The 23525-nt window shown below is 35.0% G+C and overlaps 2 protein-coding genes across 2 annotated transcripts; both read left to right on the top strand.

Annotated features, from left to right (window-relative positions):
* The first annotated feature begins 2483 nt into the window (after positions 1-2483).
* Positions 2484-7417, top strand: LOC115974666 (putative pentatricopeptide repeat-containing protein At5g43820). Its single transcript, XM_031095127.1, is given in 7 exon segments — positions 2484-3593; positions 3596-4309; positions 4524-4770; positions 5390-5474; positions 6247-6301; positions 6463-6601; positions 7005-7417. Coding segments are annotated over 2 exon segments (1689 nt in total). The 5' UTR covers positions 2484-2518; the 3' UTR covers positions 4210-4309; positions 4524-4770; positions 5390-5474; positions 6247-6301; positions 6463-6601; positions 7005-7417.
* A 396-nt stretch (positions 7418-7813) lies between these two features.
* LOC115974665 (epidermal growth factor receptor substrate 15-like 1) lies at positions 7814-22148 on the top strand. The gene is made up of 13 exons (XM_031095125.1): positions 7814-8392; positions 9504-10602; positions 13581-13799; positions 13894-14111; positions 16570-16638; positions 17352-17423; positions 17511-17609; positions 18218-18289; positions 18372-18486; positions 19397-19465; positions 19651-19969; positions 20107-20191; positions 21084-22148. Exons 1-13 carry the CDS (start codon positions 8255-8257, stop codon positions 21792-21794), a joined length of 3285 nt encoding a protein of 1094 aa, XP_030950985.1. The 5' UTR covers positions 7814-8254; the 3' UTR covers positions 21795-22148.
* Positions 22149-23525: the final 1377 nt, after the last annotated feature.

Genomic DNA, 23525 nt, shown 5'->3' on the forward strand with positions numbered 1-23525 from the left:
TTTTAAAAAAATGCTAAATTTTAGGGAATAAAAAGATGAACGTGAAGAAAAAAATTCCAATTTTTAGGAGTGCTCTGTTTGTCTATTTTCCAAATTATCCTTTAGTTTTGTCTCTACTTAAACCTAGGAAAATAGGGGTACTTTGGAACTAAAAAAATCCAGTCCAAATAGGTGCAGCCCCTTAAATAGTAGTATAGATAATATTTGTTCATTTATTTCTAGTATCAACTGCTAAGCCAAACTTTTCTACATTCAAGGGAAAAACAAAACTACTAAGCCAAACTGAAAAGGTAGTTATAAACACATTAACTCTCATTCATCCGTTATCAATGTGGCTCAGGTAATTGTGGTAAAAATAAAACCATGTACATATCACTTGATAGATCTATTAATTTTTTATAGAAAATATTAAGAAAAATATTTGATTTGTTATAAATTTAGAATTAAATGAGTTAATTTTTCAATTCAAAAATGCAAGTATCAAAATTGACACTGTCAAACTATAAGGTAGATATTTGACGTCGTACGAGATAAATTGATTTTTATATCGTATATTTATTTGCCGTAAAAATGTTACTTGTGAGAGGGATGAATTTTTCCCCAATTAGGTATTGTCCGCTTTGGAAATGGGCCGAGGGCCGATGCCATTCTCATGGATTTGTTCGATTCCACATTGGGGAGAGACACCTCCCACCATTGTCTTATAAGCATTGAGCCTAAGGAAGATCGTACCAATCATGTGTCAAACCATAATATATCAAAATAAAATAAAATATTATACTAAGATTCACCACAACTTAAAGTTATTGTTAAAATGTTATATCCCTAAGCTTTCTCTACTTAATTATCATGCCTTTACGTAATTCAATTAAAAAAAAAAAAAAACAAAAACAAAAACAAAACAGTTGAAAAGCCCGTTTGGAGATTGTAGACCAAGGAGGAAAAGCAAAAGCCGTTGACAAGCCCAACACTAATAAGCTCCGTTTGGTTTGATAGAAATTAATTTTTGAAAAATATTTTCCCCATTTACAAGTGTTTGGGATAATGAAAAATATTGATTAACCGGAAATGGTTTTCCACGTGTTTGTAAAATAAAGATATTTATGATGGAAATTAGTTTACATTTTCATTTTTTGTAAACTATTTTCCATATCACTCAAAACTTATTAATATAACCTCTACCTCCACCTCTTATTGTTAGCCACCCAACTACCACCCCCACTAAACCATTTTTCCACCACCCACACAATAGTTGAAAAGTATTTTCCATTGAACCAAACACACTATAAAAAACAATACACAACCTTCTTCACACGAGGACTTGTTCAAAAGAAAAAAAAAATGGTATGAAGCCCAGTGCACAATATTTTAAAGCTCCTAAATAATATTTTGGCTAAGTTGCAAAATCCTTCTTTTAAGTTTTAATATAATTCATTTCAATTTTCTATCTGTACTTTTGTTCATTTTAGTTATCTAAGTTTCAAGATTATTGGTTTATTCAATCAATGACTCTCTCACTCTTAGTCAATTTATGTTAATTTTTTTAAAAAATAGATTATATTTTTCAATCATTGTTTGACTTTTTTAAATTAAAAAAATTATGAAGAACAAAATTAAAAATTTAGACAATTAACCTCAACATTAACAAAAAGTTGATGAAGATATCTTTTTGTTGAGCAAATTGATAAAGATATCTTATTTGAATAAACTTGAAACTAGTGCCGGCTCTACGGTATATGTAGTTGATGCAGTCACCTAAGACCCCAAGTAGAAAAAAGGCCTCCAAATTTTTACCAATAGGATTATTTTTTTAATTAATTAAGCCCAAATATTATTTAACAAATAAAATAAATTTTTTTATCAAATGAAAGACAAGAAAAAAAGAGAGAGAAATGTTACATCCACAACATTTTTACAAAAAATCCTAAATAGCAAGTTATTACAGGCTGTTATTGATGGCAAAAAAATAATTATAGTAGTAGGTTCAAATTAGAATCAGTAATAATTTAACATCTAGGATTTGTTGTGAAAAATATTGTAAATGTAGCACTTCTCAAAAATAAAAAGAGTGCAATAAGAAAAAGTTCAGAACATTTTTCACAATAGTTAAGTTGGTAAACTTTTACTGATTTTTAACTAGGTCTACCATTAACATTATTCTTTTACTTACCACTATTAATCTATCATATCAATAGGTGTGAAAAATTTTGTTAATTTTTTTGTGCGTATATATATATATACACATGGCCTTAATATAAACAAATGCAGCTAGCTGCACTTGCTTCAAATTTATATAAACAAAACATACTAAACTAAACTAAAGTTAGAGATATAAATAAATGAAGAAATTTGATTTTAGCTTAACATTTTTGTGGAAAAGGTAAGCAAAGCTCCCAAATAATAAAATTTTGCTTACCAAAAAAAAAAAAAAAATAGCAAAATTTTGTGCATTTTTTCTTTATAACATAACATATGCCTCCCTTGTTCTCAGACCGTCAAAGCTTTCGAAGGACTTTTCATGGCGTTTCAATCCCGACGATTTATCGGGTTTCTCGAGCGCTTCAACAGAACCAGGTACCATTCCCACTACCTCTCTTCACCTACTTCATTTTTTCCATTTTCATTTCCATTTTCAACTCTAGATGACCAGCCATCACCGGTTCACATCAAGAACGAAATAAATCCCAAGGAACGTTTCGTTCTTGACCAGCTCTCTGAGCTTTTACCAATCCCTCGTAACTCTTCAGCACCAGACCCATTTAGATATCCTGAAAATCCCACAAAACAAGTAGCTGAATTTAGAGCGGTTGATGGTTTTTTATTGCCCGAAGAGAAATTACGAGGGGTTTTCCTTCAGAAACTGAAGGGTAAAACTGCAATCGAGCAGGCTTTAACGAATGTTGGTATTGAATTGAGTCTTGACATTGTTGCTAGAGTAGTGGACACAGGGAATTTAGGTGGTGAAGCAATGGTTATGTTTTTCAATTGGGCGATTAAGAACCCGGCTATAACTAAGGACATTAATAGTTACCGTGTGATTATCAAAGCGTTAGGAAGAAGAAAATTCTTTAAGTTTGTGATGGAAATATTGCGTGACATGAGGACGGAAGGCGTGAGCCTTGATTTAGAGACTCTATCAATTGTATTGGACAGTTTTGCTAGAGCTCATAGAGTGTCGAAAGCAATACAAATGTTTGGAAATGTAGAAGAGTTTGGGTTGAAATGTAATACCGAGTGTTTGAATGTGCTCTTACAATGTATGTGTCATAGATCCCATGTCGGTGCTGCAAATTCGTTTTTGAATTCAGTTAAAGGGAAGATACCGTTTGATGTTATGACATATAATATTGTTATTGGTGGGTGGTCAAAATTGGGTAGAGTTAGTGAAGTTGAGAGTGTTTTGAAAGCAATGTTAGTGGATGGGTTTAGTCCTGATTGCTCGACTTTCAGTTACCTTATTGAGGGTTTAGGGAGGGCTGGTCGGATTGATGATGCAGTTGAGATTTTTGAGCACATGAAGGATAAAGGTTGTGTGCCAGATACTGGAACCTACAATGCAATGATATTTAACTCTATATCCGTTGGAGATTTTGAGGGTGTATGAAGTATTATAAGAGTATGTTGAGTAATAACTCTGACCCAGACGTTATTACTTATACCAAATTAATTTCTGCCTTGCTTAAAGCCCGTAAAGTGGCTGATGCACTTGAGTTGTTTGATGAGATGTTGAGTCGTGGTCTTATTCCCTGCACCGGAACTGTAACCTCCTTCCTTGAACCCTTGTGTAGCTATGGTCCGCCCCATGCTGCTATGATGATTTACAAAAAAGCAAGAAAAGTTGGATGTAGAATATCGTTGAGTGCTTATAAGCTATTGCTTATGCGGCTTTCTAGGTTTGGTAAATGCGGAATGTTGTTAAACATGTGGGATGAGATGCAAGAATGCGGTTATTCTTCAGATATGGAAGTTTATGAGCATGTCATCAACGGACTTTGCAACATAGGGCAGCTTGAAAATGCAGTACTTGTTATGGAAGAGTCTTTGCGGAAGGGTTTTTGCCCTAGCAGGCTTATATATAGCAAACTAAATAACAAATTATTGGCTTTGAATAAAGTAGAAAGGGCTTACAAGCTATATTTGAAGATCAAAGATGCTCGTCATGATGAAAATGCTAGGAGATATTGGCGTGCTAATGGGTGGCACTTCTGAAGTGGCAAGCTTATCAGCAGCAACTGCAGTTTTTTCATCCTTGCTTTGCAATTCCTGCAGCAAATTTCAAACTTGCTTGCAGTATGAAATGATTCTTCTTGTAAGTTCTTTTAATTGTCTACAGTAGCACTTGGTGCATACTTTAAACAAATCTTTCATGCAATCACTTTAGGTATTTTGAGAAAATGTTTTCTGGTATAGTATCATTCTTTTTTTTGTTTGTTCATTTATATTTGTGTTGCTACAATAGCTGTTGTAGTGTTATGTTTATTTTCATCATATAAGGTTGGCTTATACTGTTTTATTATGTGCAGGTGCTTCCTTTGGTTGGACCATATGAGCAAATGCAGTTCATCTTAATAAGTTGTCAGCTTGAAGCTCAAAATGACTAAAATCCAACTTGCTAATTTGCAATATTTGTATAAGCGTGATGACTGGGAAGGGCCTCATCCACTGGACACTCACCATATTGTCATCCAATGGAATTCTGCACGGATTTTCCTTGTCCACCTCTTTGCTCTTTTGCTGTTCATAAACGCCATCTATCTCTGCTTATTAAATGTAATATCTTTTACTTTGTTTCATTTTAATTCTTTAGCATTCTACGCTTTTCCCTTGGTTTTGCTGCTTGGCTAGAACTAGGAAAAATTGCAGCTTACTTTAGATTTCAGAATATCAGTTGTTCATCATATAGTATATTAGTAACTATTAGTATTAACTGCCGATGAGTTATTGGCATTATGATTTGTCAGGTTACTGTAAACAGTAGCAGTAGATCTTCCAAGTGGTTGGTATGTAAATCGTTGACGGGTGGGCTTTGAATGGTCTACCTTCAGCTACCTGTGTTAGAAAGGATCTAATCAAATTTGTATCTCATGTATCTGATGTGTATGTGTGTGCGATACTTTCAAATTTCAACCTTCTGTTATCCCAGTTCTGCATGTCTGATTTGTGTTGTACTTTTTAATATCTAGGAATTTCTCAAAGAATATAATACACATGCATATACATTTTAATAACACCTATACTTAACCGTGATTTTTTTTTGTTTGTTTGTTTGTTTGTGTGTTTGATGTTGGGGGGATCAGTTGCAATTTAATGCTTTCATAACAAACACAATTTGTTGTAAAAGTTTAGATAGATAAATACGAATTTAACTTGATGGCATATCTGGTGACAGGGAACATTAGGTACCATTTTCCTTCTGAGCATGCTTTCCAGTGCTTGCCTTGTCAAATCATATTATGGGACACTTATTGAGAAAGGTGAAAACTAAAGACTGCTCCTTTATATATACTTAGTTCTTATTTTTAGGACTATAATATAAAGAGAGGAGTAGAACCTCAAGTTTTAGAATGACAATTACTGCATTGCTGCCTGCTTTGAATAAATTATTTTAGAGAATATTAACTTATATCTCTGATTGATTTTAAGTTTTCTATGGCGACATATGACCATTTGAAATTAATGTAAGGAGGACGGGGAGACGGTGAATCACTTGCTTATGCATTGTCTTGTAGCTAGAGATTTATGGGATATGGTTTTTGCTCTCTTTGGAGTACAATGACAATTTGAAATTAATGCAAGGAGGACGGGGAGAGTCGGGAGACAGTGAATCACTTGCTTATGCATTGTCTTGTAGCTAGAGATATATGGGATATGGTTTTTGCTCTCTTTGGAGTACAATGGGTGATGCCTAAAGGGTTTAGAATTGCTAGCTTCTTGGCAGGGATGATTTGGCCCATTTGGGAGACATAGAAACATTTCAATATGGAAGGCTGTTCCACATTGTTTGATGTGGTGTCTTTGGCAAGAAAGAAATGCTAGAACTTTTGAGGGGTGTTTTTGATTTGAAGATGCAATTTTTCAAAATGTTGTTTGGGTAGATGCTGGCTTCAGGGACGTATCCTTTCTCTAAATTCTTAGGAGTCAAGAATCATTGTACTTGATGCATTATTTTTGTTGATCAATAAAACTTATTATATATATATATATTTTTCCCCATGTACTCGTTGCTTATTTTTTGTTCAAATGCAGAGTCTGTTGTAATTATACCTTCACTCGGAGTGCAACTTAAGGCTCACTATTGGAGGTAATTCTTTCATCTCACATGATTACAATTGGCATTATAACATTAATCCATTGATGTTATCAATGTGTGATTTCCATTACATCATCAAAGAAACATAAATAGATAGTGGCATAGCTCATTCTTTCTTAATTGATAAATTTTCATTCTGCATTTTTATACAGTGGGAGAGTTGTTCGTAGCTTTATTCCTATTGACAAAATACTGAAGCCAGTCCTGAATGAGAATGTGACTCCATTTACTTGTTACTGGAGCTTGGTTTTGCTCGTCTGTGGCAAAAAAGAACTAATTTTGGCATTCAAGGTAAGACATGTTGGTGCATGTCCATTATATGTTGCCACTGGATATAATTATCGTTGAACTTAACTAAAATGAGCACAAGATATCTCATGTTAAGAAATTGAAGAACTTGTGATGCCACTCAGGCAGCTGAATCAACAAGGAGCCAATTGCGATGAGAAATTTGGGTAGAATTGTGAAGGAGAAATACATAATGGGTAAAAGTAGTAGGGTGTGGGTTTGGTTGTTGGTCTTGAATTAGTTGGGCACTAATGATTTGTTAAATATTTGGCTTACATGCCCATCCAAAAGATCACAAAGAATAATTAAGATTAAAAGTCTTACATATTCTTCATTTGTTTTTGTTTTAATTTGGTAAATTTTGTCACAATATTACCTTACTGGAACTTGAAAAGTTGTTCTGCAGGTAGTAAAACCGCCAGTGAAACTGTTGGTTCCATCTGGAAGGCATTGTGTGGTGCTACTTATTGTGGAGAAACCACAGATTCCTGCAGAAGATAAATAAACATGCCTGTTTTTGGCTTTCTGATCTGTACCTCACTGTAAATGGAAGCTGTTCACTGCTGTTTTAATTTCAAGGTCATGATGGCAAGCTCATAATTAGTCAGACAATGTGAATCGAGTACTGAGGGTTTCCCAGTGGCAATAATTGTCAAATGTGAATCATCTGCAAATCATTGTAGCTTAGTGGGAGTAAATAGGTTTACAATAGGTGCTTATCTATGTCTATAGAGATTCCTTCTTGGTCTGTATAATTTGCCCCTGATGTCTTATCTATGGTTTTTCTATTTAATCTTAATCAGCCTGTAATGTCATGAATCTCACGCTGTTATCTTTGCCACAAATTTCTTTGCATTACTTTTTTCCTTTTTGATGGAACAGCCGAGTGTATGTTAAGGCTTCATGACATGATGATTATTATAGTGTCTTTATGTTTCACCAACAACAAGCCTTGGACCTTGAAGAGTTTATTAATTTGATTTGTGACCCAAAAAGGTCTTTTTCCTGTCGGTATTGTACATCTTTGAATTCACCGAATCCACCTCCAAAAAAAAAAAATCAAAATCAAAATCTACACCAATTAACATTTTTTTAAAAGAAAGTAAAAAAATTATTTGACTCAAATAATAAACTCATAGCATGGAATAGAAGTACTTAGGAAACTCCTAAGTTCCAGGCCCGTGTTACGGCGTTACCCACACCCAAAATGTACTACTATTCGTTGTTAATAATAAAAAGTATTGCTGTATTTCCTGTTACAACCTCCGTTTCTGTCGATGAAGATATAGACAGAGAGACAATACGCTATATCCTTTAAGCACATTTGGCAAGAAAACCAGAAGGCTGTCTCTCACTTTTCATTTTTTTTTTCACGCTTCAAATCTCCAAAAATTTCATTCTAATTTAACTGACACACTCGTCTTTCTCTCTCCCTCTCTCTCTCTCTCTCTTTCTCTCTCTTCTATACCTAACCAATCCCTCGATCCCAAACACGAATCCCCCAATTTTTTTCCGTACACTTATTCCTTTTTTTTCACCATTTTCTGATATCTTGATTGAATTTGAAAATTTTGATTTTGATTCGGCGGTTGTGATCTGTGGGGGGATTTGAATTGAAAAAGCGTCGGAGAAGAATCGTAATGAGATAAGAAGGAAATGGCGGGGCAAAATCCAATGGATCAGTTTGAAGCGTACTTTAGGAGAGCCGATTTGGATGGCGATGGCAGGATCAGCGGAGCTGAGGCTGTTTCTTTCTTTCAAGGATCCAATTTGACCAAACAAGTCCTTGCTCAGGTTCTTAATTTTTTTGCTTTTTCACCACAAATTATCCATTTTTACAATTCATCTTTGTTTCTTATTCCCAATATGTTTCATTATAATGAATTTAATCAAGCTGCCTCTTGTTGATGAAATTTTGGTTCTGAATTTGGTCAATGCTCTATTTCTTATGATATAATTGAGGAATTCTGGTCTTTCATAGTGAGATTTGTTAGTGTTAATTATTGTTGTGTCAAGGTAAGCAAAGAAAGAAATTTGAAAAAAAAAAGTTGTCACCTTTTTTATCTGAGATATTTCATAAAGGTTATTACTTGCTGAGAGAGTGCAATGGATTACTGTTTTGTACTCTCCATTTATAATGGTCTGACTAATACATGTTCGGAAATAGAAGAGGGGATCAGAGGGTAGGGCCTCTCAGACCTTTGAGTTTGAGATTTTTTGATAGGTTTCTTAAGTCAAAATTTGGGTTTTTGTGTAAGTTTAAACAATATACCCTAAATTTAATCATGAAGAGGTTGGACCTTGGTATGAAGCAATGTGTCGCGGGTTCAAGTATGAGAATCCTGTTGATGCAGGAATATTTTGAATTTCATTGGATTATATCATATTTTAAGTTTTTATTTGTTTAGTTTGAGTTGAGATAGGGATTAAATTTCATGTTCTTAAACAGGGATTAGTTTCCTATTTGGATCAGTTAGGATTAGTATTTGAGTTCAAATTAGGATTCGTTTCAGGGATGTTTATCTTGTTCATTTCTTATTTTCTTGGAAGCTCTATAAAGGTTTCAGATGGTCTCTTTTGTATTCAAACTATTAGACTATTATTATTATCAATCAAAGATTATTCAACTGTCTAGCGGGGGCCTTGTGCGCTGGGTACGACCTTTATTCCCCATTTGACTGGGAAGTTTGGCAATGTAATGTATTAAAAATAAAAACATAAAAGGATTTATATTATGTACTTTGTTAATATGTTTTTGCACAGCGTAGAAGTTGTATTCTAGTGAATGTATCTTTTATAGTAATTTTATCTATTTATCTGTTTTTTATTTTTTTGGAAGGAATTTTAAGACTGGTATGTACTGATTTGGCTGCATGGTGATCAAAATGTTCTATATGACTTGCAGATTTGGATGCATGCTGATCAGAGCAAAACTGGTTTCCTTGGTCGTGCAGAATTTTATAATGCTCTCAGACTTGTAACTGTGGCACAAAGTAAGCGAGAATTAACCCCAGATATTGTCAAGGCAGCCCTATATGGTCCAGCTGCTGCAAAAATTCCTCCACCTAAAATCAATATTCCAGCCACACCTACACCCCAAATGAATTCAATGGTTGCTGCGCCTGCTCCACAGATGGGTCCAGTTGCACCAACATCCTCTCAAAATCTTGGCTTTAGAGCACAAGGAGTTCCAAACCCAAGTATGAACCAGCATTACTTTCCTCAGCAAAATCAGGCCGTTAGACCACCTCAAGTCATGCCTCCTGGTACCGCTTCCCTTCCACCACAGAGTATTGCTGGTCTGGAACCAAATAGGGGAGGTAATATGTTAGGTACCAATGTTCCCAACTCAAACATCTCGAACGATTGGCTTGGTGGAAGAACAAGTGCAGTTCCTAATGGGCCTAGAGGGGTTAGCCCGTCAATGCCCTTGCCTACTTCACAGCTGCAAGCTCCTGTCTCTATGGCTTCCCCAGTCTCCATGGGTTCCCAGCCTACAGCTAATGCCTCTAAAGCATTAGCTGTTACAGGAAATGGGTTTGCTTCTGACCCCATTTCTGGAGTTGATATGTTTTCTGCAATCTCATCTGGAACAAAAAAAGAACCTTCTGGGCCAAGTTACTCTTCTAGTGGTGCTCCTGCCTCTTCAGCCATCTCTCCTGTTTCTAGTGGGCCTCAACCTTTGGCTAAACAGAGCTCACTTGATTCATTGCAAAGTGCATTCTCAATGCAACCTGCTGGCGGTCAGATTCCGCGGACCCAGTCATCATTCAGCCCAAGTCAACAGGTTTCAGCTCAAGGTTCTTCACCACTTGCATCTTCTGGGATTTCAGTTGGACCTGGAAATTCTACTCCTGATAATTCACAGCTTTCTTGGCCAAAGATGAAACCATCTGATGTTCAGAAGTATACGAAAGTGTTTATGGAAGTAGACACTGACAGAGATGGGAAAATCACTGGTGAGCAGGCACGGAATCTCTTCTTGAGTTGGAGATTACCAAGAGGTAAGGGTTCTTCTGTATGGGTGTTTTCCTGTAATCTTATGCATTTTATGTATATTAAGTTGGCTGATTCTGAAACTGCACTCTCAAGCTTTCTTTTTTTTTTGGTTGAAGCATTGTCATTATGCATGGTGAAGTCAACCATATTCAATGTTGCAGATGCACTCTATGCCTATTTGTTTTTATCAGAAAAGGAAGGGGGAACCCTGAACACGAAAGAGCAATATAATTTTTTAACAAGACCCACTATCTAATTAAGATGACACCTAATGCATGGAGTCCAGAATATAAACGAGTTGAAAAACAACATGCCTACAACCACAAATATGTAGATGTTATAAGAACATTCTTCCATCTCTAACAAGCTGCTCTTTACTCTTAAGTGTCTATAATCCTTAAATTCTGTTCCAAACATACTTCAATCGTTGAACCATATTTTTTTCACCCCATCGCCCTGGTCATAATGCTTTTTTTTACAAATAGTGATATTTTTGGGTAGTTACATAATGAAGTAAAATGGTGTTCTTGTTTGGAATATAGCATCCAAAGTGATAAATACAACAACCACAAAACCTTACTCCCAAGGTCAGCCATACCATATGTATTCCTTTCTATATGAAGTCATACTCTCTGTTACTTTCTCAATTGACTTTTTTTTTTTTTTTTTTTTTACTTCTATTAATGTTATTTTTGGTCTTTATCCACCTTTTTTTGTCTTCAACTTGAATAAGCTCACTATTTCTCACCAGTGCATTAATCGCTTTCCTTTGGACATGACCAAACCATCTCAATCGACTCCCTTATCTTTTCACCAATAGGATCCACCTCTACCTTTAATTGATTTTCCTCATTTCTAATTTTTCCTTGTATTTATACTTATCTATCTTAACATTCTTATTTAAGCTATACTCACTTTATGAATATATTGCTTCTTAAAAATTCAACATTCAGTACCATAAAGCATAGCTAGTCTTATAAGATTAAGCTTTCCCCTTATAGGTATTCTATGATCATCTAACTCTTGATGCGTTGCTCTACTTTAGCTACCCAGCTCTTATCCTATTATTCATATCCTATTCAATCTCTCTATCCTTATGAATTATTGATTCAAGATATCAAAATCTCTTAGTGTGTGGTATCTCTTGGCCATTTAGTCTTACAACCTCTCCATCTTTGTTTATACTTTTCTTTAACTAAACTTACATTCCTTATAGTCTGTTTTAGTCCTACTTAGCCAAAAGCCTTTAGACCCTAAAGCATCTCTCTAAATTTCTTACTTGAAATTAACTCCATATCTACTTTTATCCGCTAAAACTATATTATCTACAAAAAGCATAAACTGACTTCATTTTGAATCAATCTAGTGAGTTCATCATCAGTAGTGCAAAGTTATATGGATTTGATGTTCATCCCTAGCCTCCATGAACTCTTTCAAATCACCTACTATCTTTTCCAGCATGACCATTCAGGTTCCTTCAATAAAAATCATTCTCCATTTGATAACTCTTGAATTAATTCATCCATGTCCTACTTATCAAAAAAAAAAAAATTCATCCATTTCCTCTCAAAATTTTTACGTAAAAGATTCTTCCAATTCTATTTAATGGTCTCTTCTCCCAAGACAGGTTTTATTAACATACTTCAATCCTCTATTCCTAACTTCAACAACTTCTTTTCTAAGACTAATAGCTATTATTATCTCTACCCATTTTTATTTTTATTTTATCCTGTATACCATTACTTATGTATGAGTGTTAATAAATTATAAGTACTTATCAAGAAATAAAAATTTATGTTATGAATGTTCAATTTCTCTAGATTTCTCACCTACTCACTCAGTCCTCTAAAGACATATTATGTTTATTTTCCTTCTAGTCATTGTATCTACTAGTTCTATTAGTTTTCCTGTTAAAGACCCTATATTCCAAGTGCCTATGCGAACCTATTTTCTTGGACTAACTTTGTTACCCATACACCCATCCTTCAAAGTGCCAGAAATCTTGCTCATTTTTCAGTACACCTGAGTGCCAATGAAGTGTGTTGCTTATAGGGAATGCCCTACCAACAGTTGCCCACTTTCACTACATCCAGGGTTCAATGCAGCGCGTTGCTAGTAGGGACTCCCCACCTTGTATGCATAGTGGAGTTATATTGTGTACCAGTTTTACAGTAGGATAATCTTATTTGATTGATCTGCCTTTGTGGTTAATATCTCTTTATTTAACAGAAGGTTATTGGGCTTTGTCACTGTGTTCCCTGCATTCAGGTCCAGGATAAGCATAGGTTTCTGTGGACCTAATTGTGTCACTCCAAACTTTCTTTAGTCCACCTTAAGGTCATGGTGTAGGAGAATCTAAAGCACTAAAATGTAGGTGACGAATCTTTGAAAAAAGTGATTTGGATGAAATTATAATAGACAAATAATAACTTTTTCTTGAGTAATCCCTGAAGTAATAATTGCATCAAATTGTATTGTTAGAATTCTTACATTTGAAAGTGGAGAGAATTTGTGAATATCTATGGAGATTTAGTTTCCATTTTCCTGGGATTTGGTTAGCAAAATTTTCTTCCCTATTATCTTTTAGCAATTAAATACTGCAGTTTCATCAATATATAGCTTGGCAATGAAACATTTCCTTTACGAAGTTATAATTTTTTATTGTGAAGGGAGATTTAGGAATGACCAAATACCATCTTTTTGCTAAGAGATCTGTCACTCGTTTAGGATGATGGTAACTAGAATGTATTCTTTATGATTTTTTTTTTTTTTAAATAATTGTTTTCTTTAATCTTTATGATTTTATTAGATGAATTCTTCTTTGCTGCGCTTTGTGTGTTATGTTATTGTTATGGATGTACTGTGTGCTCCTGTGTTTCTGGAGTATTTTTTTTTCATCCTTTTTGGACAAGCTTCCTGGGGGCTTTTGTCTTGTTCTACAATTACATATGCCAAATAATGTCATTGTTGGACCTTTTTTCAGAGGTTTTAAAGCAGGTGTGGGACTTATCTGACCAGGATAATGATAGTATGCTTTCTTTGAGGGAATTTTGCTGTGCTCTCTATATGATGGAAAGATATAGGGAAGGTCGCCCACTTCCAGCTGCGTTACCAAGTAATATCATGTATGATGAGACGCTGCTCTCTTTGACTGGTCAACCCAAAGTGACTTATGCAAATGCAGCTTGGGGCCCCGGTCCTGGTATTGATTTGAATTTCTTTTAATATCTTTAATTTCCTTCCTCTTTCCACCTAGATGTTTCCTGATGAAGCGTTTGATCTCTCTTTATGATTAGGCTTTGGACAGCAGCAAGCGATGCCAGGTGCTGGACCAGTGGCGCCTGGAACTAATTTGAGGCCACCAATGCAGGTAAGTGGCCCCCGTGCAATCCAACCGAATCAGCAAAAGCCAGGAGCGCCTGCATTGGAGGATTCCTTTCTCAACCAACATGGTACTGGAGGACAGAATGCAGCAAATTCAAAGCCTCGAGAGGCAACAACTGCTGGGGAAAAGGCATTTTCTTTGTCCTTTTGTTTCACTTAACATAGTATTGATTGAACTGAATAAATTTTTGGTAAAAGATTATTCTTAACTTAGCTAATCAGCTTTAGCTCAAATGGCTTCTGCTCCCCTTGTAAGAGTAGGGTCTAGGGTGAGGTTGTGGTTCAAAACCCACTAGGTGCATGGGTAACTTAATAACTAAAAAATGAAAAATGAAAATCCTTACCTTATAGGAATATCCTTTGTTGAAATAAATAATGATTGTACCTTCTAAGTGTTGGAATGATGTATAATTGATTAATTCGTATTTTGGTATACACCCTGTTTTATCAGTTTATCCCAAAAAAATTTCTCTAACTTTCTTCCTTGTTCCCCAATTTTAACACAAAATTTGTCAAAAAGATGTCCATAGATTTTCTTTAAAGTTTTTAAGACAGTTGCAATATCTCACTATTCTGGCCTATTAAGAGCTAATGTTGTATATCACTAATCTTTATTTTATTCATTTCTTAATATAAATATGTCAACCCTATTTTATATATATATATATATATATATGTATAAAATAGGGTTGAAAACACTTACACCTTACACCAAGTATATATATATATATATATATATACACACACTTTGTGTAAGTGTTTTCAACGATACACAAGTTAATAACTTTTTATTGGAAGAATTTTTTTGACAAATCAACCATTGGATTACATTGTCTCTTTATACCCTTCATGCTTGCAAAATATCAAGGTGATTAGAGATTAATAACTATTTCATCTATAAAATTTTCAAATTTCAAGTTCTTAAAAAAAAAAAAAAAAATTATATACAAAACTTGAGTTTATGGATCAAATTGTAAAAAAGAATTTGGTTGGTACAAAATTTGGCCCTCAAATATCTAGGAATTAGGCTTCACATTTTGGAATTAAGAAACGAAACAACAATATTGGAGAATCAATTTGGTTTCATCACTTTCATGTCAAGGTGATTCACCATGGAAGCTATTTTCATTTTTAGATGTCTAATGGAAAAATATAGCAAAGCCCGTAAAGATCTCCGTATGATTTTTATTGACCTAGAGCATATGGTAGGGTACCTATAGAGATTATGTGGTAGGTTTTAGAACAGAAATAAGTTCTTATAAATTATGTTAAGTTGATTAAGGATGGAGGCACATGTGATAAGTGGGAGAAAAAATGGAGGCACATGTGAGTTTCCTATTGCTATAGGTTTGCATCAAGTCCATATCTCTTTGCCATAGGGATGGATGAGTTTATTGGATCGATTCAAAATGAAGTTCCTTAGTGTATAATTTTTTGCGGATGATATAGTTTTGAATCTCCTTAGTGTATGATTTTTGTGGATGATATAGTTTTAGTGGATGAAATTAGACTTGGAGTCAATTTTGGAGAGATGTGCCAATGAGAAATAGCTCAACTAGCACTTTTTCTTTCTATAATAATGGGATGGAGGTTGAGGTCGTGGGTTCAAGACCCATTGGGTGTGTGTGTATCCTACTAATCAAAAAAAGAAATTTGGAGAGATGCTTTAAGGTCTAAAGGCTTTCGGCTAAATATAACAGATTACATGGAAGTATGTTTAGTTATTTCAGAAACAAAGAGGAATGGGTTGTAAGATTTTATGGTTAGGGGTGATAGCCTTTGGACCCTGCAACTGGTTTTGGAGGGTGTGGCTAGTTGCCCGTAGGTTTTATTGGCTAGAGGCTAGCCCAAAACACTTTTCTTTGGAAAGGTTTTCTATGTTATCAAAAAATAAAAAATAAAAAGACTTGATGGTCAAGAGATCATAAAGAGTAAGAGCTTTAGGTATCTTGGGTCAGTAATTCATGAGGATGGAGAGATTGACAAGGGTGTGAATTATAGGATAAGAGTAGGATTGATAAAGTGAAGGAGCGCATCTGGAGTTTGTGTGATTTTGTAGAATAAATTTTATAAGACTGCTATAAGATTAACTATAAGAGGCCGGGCCTTGGTATGAGGGCAAGTGCCTTATACTAAAAGCGAAAAGTTGAAAATACTAATCCTATAAAAATTTATTAAGTGGTGTAACATTGACAAAAAATTACACCAAATGTAACTTGAACCCAACTTATATATATATGTGTGTGTGTTTACATTTTATTCTCTAATTTAGAGTCTTAATTTAGCTTTTGTATAGCAATTAATTTTGATTTATCCAATTGAAGATTGACATTTCTTTGGCTGAAAGAGAACAAAAATGAGAAGGTTCAGTTCATTTCGTATTAGAATTTTTTTTACTATTATCCTTTCTAACTTTCTAGCAAGATGGTTGAGATCTAGATAATCATTTAGGGAGTAAATGTGATTTTTATTGCCATTCTTTTGTCTTTTATGTTTCTGAGGGCTGTTAATATCAAGTTTTTATATTCAGTGTTCTTGTACTCTTCTGAGGGATATAGAAGCATAAATTTTCTTTTTTTTCATGGTAGGTTCAAGAAACTGAAATACTGGATTCTAAAGAGAAGCTTGAGTTCTACCGCACAAAAATGCAGGAACTTGTGAGTAGTTTCTTTCTCCTATTCTTTTGCTTCTAGTTTTTTCATAATATTCAACCTTGTTAAGATTTTGTCCTATACGGGGGGTCATAGCTGGTTTAGGTCAGGCCTGCATTGTATTGGAAAGGCATGTTGCTTTCTTTTTTTGTGGGGTGATTAGTGATGCTAGAATGTTGGTGTAGGGTAAATACAGAAGTTCATTAATGATCACTCAACCAATTTACAGCCCATGGGTTCTGTACCGAATTGGAGGATTTATTTTGAATTCAATGGGGATAATGAAAACAAAATGATCTGATAATAAATAAAGGAATTAATCAACCAGCCTAGTTTGCTTAGGGCTTTGAGTTGCTCCAGGTTCCAAAGACTGCATGTAATACAGAGTGATTTTGATGATTGCACTATGACTACCTGCTGCTAACCTTTGTAGAAACTTGAGTCTGCACAGTAGCATATTCGCTAAACAGGCTAGTTGGCCGCAATAACCCATTTGCTAAAATAATCAGTTAATCATGAAATGGCTACTCTGTCATGAAAGCATTATTGGGTGTGTCGATATGTTCATCTAATTTGATCTTGTGTCATAACTAACTACAGTTAGGTTTTCTTTTTAACCAGGGTAACCTTGAAGCTCAAAGTGAATCTTATGCAGGTCATTGTTCATTTTTATTCGCTGCCTTAGTTGTCATTGTTCATTTTTATTCTCTTGTTATTAGGTTCTCTATAAAAGAAGATGTGATAATAAACTCAACGAGATCACAGAAAGGGCATCTGCTGATAAGCGTGAGGTATTTCCTAAGATGTAAAGAATTGTGTTACTGTTGGTTGTAAGAAATAGAATTTCATTGTATTTACGTTCACATTTTGGATTTCAGGCAGAGTCATTGATTAAGAAATATGAGGAGAAGCACAAGCAAGTGGCAGAAATTGCATCTAAATTAACTATTGAAGAGGCTAGATTTCGTGATATTCAGGTACTAGGTGTTCTTTATTTTCATGTAACAATGGCCTGGAGTTGCTTTCAAGAGGGTGAGGCTGTGAGCTTGTAGAACGTCCAGCAAAATTGTACTCCTTACATTTGAGATTTGGTTGATCCAACTGAACCCAGTAAAGTGTAGTTACGAACTTATGGGACACAACACTGCTTCTTTTTTCCCTCATTGCTCAATTGGAGCCATGGCTTCTTATACATCAATGGTTCTTGTAGTTTTTCCTCCACCCATGGCCTTGTGGGCCCTCCACTTGTTATCATAGTTTCTTCAATTAGCATGAACTGTCTTTCAATTCCCTCTAATTTTGTTTTGGAGTGTTTTTCTAGTGCTAGTCAAGACATTAATATCTTGCCAAAATGGAAGTCAACTCATTGCTCAATTATCAATCATTGATGTGATGATTTTTTGTTTGACTTTCTTCTTCCTCTAGCTGCTGATTCATCACAGCATCTTTTTTTCTTACTCGTTCCCTTTTTTTTTTTTTGAAGGGGGGGGGGGGGGGGAGATGTGTTTCTCATCATCATATCATTTATTATGCTCTTTTTCCTTTTTGGGCACATTTCTTTAAGTTTACTTGATTATATTTTTAGGAGAGGAAAAAGGAGTTGCATCAAGCAATTGTTAACATGGAACATGGAGGCAGTTCAGATGGTATTCTTCAGGTACATCTAACTAATTTGTGATGATGAGTCAATGGAGATTCCATGTAATATTTCTAACACTGTTGCATTGCCAATTCTATAGGTTCGAGCTGATCGTCTTCAATCAGATCTTGAGGAGCTACTGAAGGCTTTAACTGAACGTTGCAAGAAACATGGATTAGATGTTAAGTCAACTGCATTAATTGAGCTTCCAATTGGTACCTTGTTGACCCTTTGTTCAATTCTTCCATGTGGCTTACTATTATATACACTTCCATGTCCTTTTCATTGTCTTGCTTTATGATTTTCTAACACACACATGCTGTGTTGGGATATGCAATTCTTTTTCTATGTAAAAGCATTGTGATCAAGTTTCTGCAAATCCATTATGTCATTCATGTTTCATTTTCAAGCTGAATCTTTTCCAAATAGAAGTATTGGATGGGTTGTGGCGTGCTACAACTGTCATTTATGGTCAAACTTGACAGACCTTGAAGGAGACCATGTCAATCAAAAGTGGTTATTAATAATCAGCAACTGTATACTGGGGTGGAGCTTTTTTTTTTTTTTTAAAAGAGTGAAAATGTGATTTCGTTGTTGTGGAATAAGAAGCCTTTCATATCTTAATGCATGCATTTAATTTAATCAGACCTAGTTGAGCAGTATCTACTTTTTAGGGAATATGAGTTGAAGCAATAACAAGAATATTTCTAGCAGAACGTCTTTCACAATCCTTGGAGAGATAGTTCATTAATAGAGGTCTCAATTCACATTTGCTTTTATTTTTTGGTAAAATACTATTTTGGTCCCTAAACTTTAGAAGTTTCTTTTTTCATCCCTAAAACTTGAAGAAGTTCTTTTTTCATCCTTAATTTTGTCTCTAAATTATTAGAGGAAAAAAAAAAAAAAACTCTTTACAAAGTTTAAGGATGAAAAAATAACTTTTTGAAGTTTAAGGACAAAAAAAAAATTTGGTAAAGTTTAGGGACCAAAATAGTACTTTACCTTCTTTTTTTTTTTTTGTACTAGTCAGATTTCCTTATCATCATATTGGAAAGACTTATTATTATTATTATTATTTATAAACTATCAAATATATATGATCATTTTGCACGATTGATTTTAAAGGTTGGGAACCTGGAATTCAAGAGGAAGCGGCTGTTTGGGATGAAGAGTGGGATAAGTTTGAAGATGAAGGTATGCCCTATGGTTCCTTGCCTTTCTTTTCCCCCCTCTGCTTTTGAATGCTTAATGCTTCCTTTTGGTTATCTTCTCCACTTACTGTTGTCAGTCAAAATATGCATCTAAAGAAATAGAGTAATCTGACAGTCATTGAAAATTTTAGTTAATTATTTATGTAGATATGCTTTTTGAACTTTCAGGTTTTGCTAATGATCTCACTCTTGATGCAAAAAATGTTTCTGGCCCTTCAAAACCACAATCTGCATCTGTTCACAAAGAAAAAGTTTCTGGAAATGGTAGTTCAACCCCCAATTTCTATGCTAATGGAAAGGCAGGGAATCTTCCAGGTATTAGTGAACATGGCTTTGAGAGTGAATCTGCATATTCCCACAGTGAAGATGAATGGGCAAGAAGCCCTCATGACAGTCCTGCTGGAAGGACTGCTTTGGAGAGTCCATCTCAAGAATTTTCAGATACTCCGTTTGGAAAAGGTTCTGAAGCAGATGCAGAAATGCATAGGTACAGGGGTTGATTTGTGTCGTTGTTTTGCCTACTTTGCAGTTTCTCCCCCCCCCCCCCCTCTCTCTCTCTCTCTCTCTCGTACTAATTGTGTTCTACTTCCTAATGACGCTGAAATTATTTATTTATGGTAACAGAAGTTTTGATGAATCAACTTGGGGTGCCTTCGACAATAATGATGATGTGGACTCAGTGTGGGGATTTAACCCTAACCATACCAAGGTGAGCCAAAGCTTCCTTAAGCACATGGAATGTGTTGGACATTTAACCAATAATTGTAATAGAAACAAAAGTTGAAAATATGTTTATTGAACATAAGTTCCCTGGGACTTGTGTTCATTTTTGCTAAATTTACATTGAATTTATGTAATAGCATAATATTTCCCATTAAGGCATGCAACATCCATTAGAAGATCGGTTCCACCTTAGCATATTGAAGAACTTGGACAGCTACAACAGAATTAGCCATGCCCTGTGTCCTAATATTCGAGCTCAGATGGATCAGGATCTCATGCCTAGATTGTACTTGACACACAAGACAGTCAACATAACATATGCTACACTCTAATTAATCATACATCTGAAGAACTTAGAACACGTTTAGATCCAAAGTATTTAATGGTATATCAGGATGTTTACATGCAATTTGAGATGGGTAGAAAATTATACCTTGCTGTATATTGTTACCATGGGATTCAACCTGACTTATTAGAGATTTTTTTTTTTTTTGGCTGAATTCTTAGAATTTGAATTCGGTTGTGTTCATGATTTGACCCAACTTATAGGCTGATTAAGATCAAGATTCCACCTAGGGAAATTGTTTGCACTCGATGAAAACTAACCATTTGATATGTGCATTTGACTGAGCCTTTTTATTGGTGTAACCTGTAGAATTGTTTCAACATTTTTGATTCCTTTAGATTAGGGAGAGAAGATGCTTCTTTTATCATGACCATCAGAGATTAAGAAAATATTTGTTGAACGTTTTTTTCCCCAAAGCTTTATGATGCTGGGCTAAGGTTTCTGTGATCCTGTTGTTTATATAATGCTTCATTGCGCATGGCATCTTGTTAATGCGTTGTGTTTAATTTTGTGTCCACGATGTCATCTGCAGGACTCAGATACTGAGAAGCACAAAGATGTCTTTGGATCTAGTGACTTTGGTGTAAGCCCAGTAAGAACAGGATTTTCACATACAGAAAGTACCTTTCAGACGAAGAGCCCTTTTAGTTTTGAAGATTCTGTACCTGGCACTCCAATGTCCAAGTTTAGCAATTCCCCAAGGTACAGTGACGTAGGGGATCACTTCTTTGACAACTCCTCAAGGTTTGATTCCTTCAGCATGCACGATGGAGGTTTTTCCCCACGGGATAAGCTTACAAGGTTCGATTCCATGAACAGCACCAAAGATTTTGGCAGGTTCGATTCCATGAACACCTCTAAAGACTATGGCAGGTTCGATTACACGAACACCTCTAAAGACTTTAGCAGGTTCGATTCCATGAACTCCTCTAAGGACTTTGGCAGGTTTGATTCCACGAACACCTCCAAAGACTTTAGCAGGTTTGATTCCATGAATACCTCCAAAGACTTTGGCTACGGTGGTAAGCATACAAGGTTTGATTCCATGAGCAGCACACAAGACTTTGGCTACGGTGGTGAGAAGCATACAAGGTTTGATTCCATGAGCAGCACGAAAGACTTCGGCCACAGTAGTGCATTTTCTTTTGATGAAGCAGACCCCTTCGGCTCCTCTGGCCCATTTAAGGTCTCATCAGAAAGTCAAACTCAAAAGAGGGGTTCAGATAATTGGAGTGCTTTCTAGCTTGGCAGTTTACCTTGTGTTTCTACTCTACACTTCCTTTTCCCCCATTTTCTTCCGGGGTCGTTAATGTTAGCCATTTTTTTATTGTGCTGTATAGCTTGTAACAAAATCTCGACGATTGTATTGTTGTATGGTATGGCCTTGAATTATTTTGAGGATAATCTGCTTTTGTCTTTTGGGAACATGCGGTTGAAATAGTAACACAAGTAAAAGGGGTTAAAAAAAAGCTTGATCTTTAAATAAAAAACCCCGAATTTTTTGTATTATTCTGACCAGCACTATTATGCTGTGCCAGTCAACTTTGCTTGTTTGTGGCAGTTATTTAAGTTGTTTCAGTCCAACTATTTCTATGTACATGCTTCCTTTCAAGTTTTGGTGAGTGGAGTTCGCGCTTGATTGTTTCCAAAATTTGGCACACAACCTGTAGACTAAGAAATGGTATCTTGGTGGCCAATATATTCAGATGAATTGATTTTTGTTGTTTCTATGATGCCTACCATTGTAATTGAGATATTTCTTGCTTAACATGCTTATCTTACGAGGAACATGTAATAAGCATAAAAAGCATCCCCCACAATATTGTTTGTAGACCATAAAAGCGCTTAAATGGGATAACCCTCTCAAACTTTTCTTCCCCTAATTGTAAGGCCAACGTCTCAAAATAAAGCTGCAAATTTGCTCCGCTTGAAAAAATAAAAATAAAAATAAAAGCCACTGCATTGAATGTGTATGGTAGCAAGGATATATATATATATATATATATATAGAGAGAGAGAGAGAGAGAGAGAGAGAGGAGACTCAAAGGCATCAACTCTATCCCTTGTTAGGCTCTTGTAAATACTGGTGAATTGGTTCCTTAATATCCCTTTCTCTTTTTCAATTATCCTTATTTACCCAAATATAGACAGTCGACAAGATGCATATAGCCATATAAGGTAATTGTATGGTTGCTGGTAACACGAGCAAGTCCACTTCTGTCCAATTGGTTTATTTTGGTCCAGTTCGGTCATTTTGGTCCACTTCAGTCCGAATCTTTCATATTGTTACACAAATTAATAGATATATGTGAATATATATATGGACTTAAAAAGTGACATCGATAAACCTATATTAGAATTAATAATAGCTTGTCTGCAAAGATTTTTTGAAATACTGTTTTTGCCTCTTTGGTAATCCCCCCCCCCCCTTTTTTTTTTTCAAATTTGAGTAGTCTTAGAGTTGGGTATATGTTTTGGGTTGGGTATACTTTGATTATATTTTATATTCAATTGAATGAAATCACTTGATTAAAACTATTTTGGGCTAAATTGATTATGGAATTAATTAAGTGTTGTTTGTTGTGAATGTATCACCTTTTCAATTTAGGCATGATCCTGGAGTTTGTCGTGAATGTATTACTTTTTCAATTTAGGCATGATTTTGGGCTAAACACCAACCATTGGTAACATAGCAATGACTAAGAGGTTCATTGGTAGCATAAAGAGCAATGACATCCATGTCATTATAGAGAATGACAATCATGTATTCTCTACGATCCATTTTATTTTCTAGCCTTTAGGTTCCAAAGTTTGTACTGGTAGAAAGTTTAAGTGTATTAACTCATCATCTATTGTAGATTATGAAATGTATATATATGACTAACCATCAAACTATTATAAGGTTTATCTTTGCCTCCAATTAGAATTAATGCCTTTTTACATAACCATAGGAACCTAACAATGAAGGAGTCGC

Source organism: Quercus lobata, chromosome 2, assembly GCF_001633185.2.
Source record: "Quercus lobata isolate SW786 chromosome 2, ValleyOak3.0 Primary Assembly, whole genome shotgun sequence".
NCBI classification, from domain to species: domain Eukaryota; kingdom Viridiplantae; phylum Streptophyta; class Magnoliopsida; order Fagales; family Fagaceae; genus Quercus; species Quercus lobata.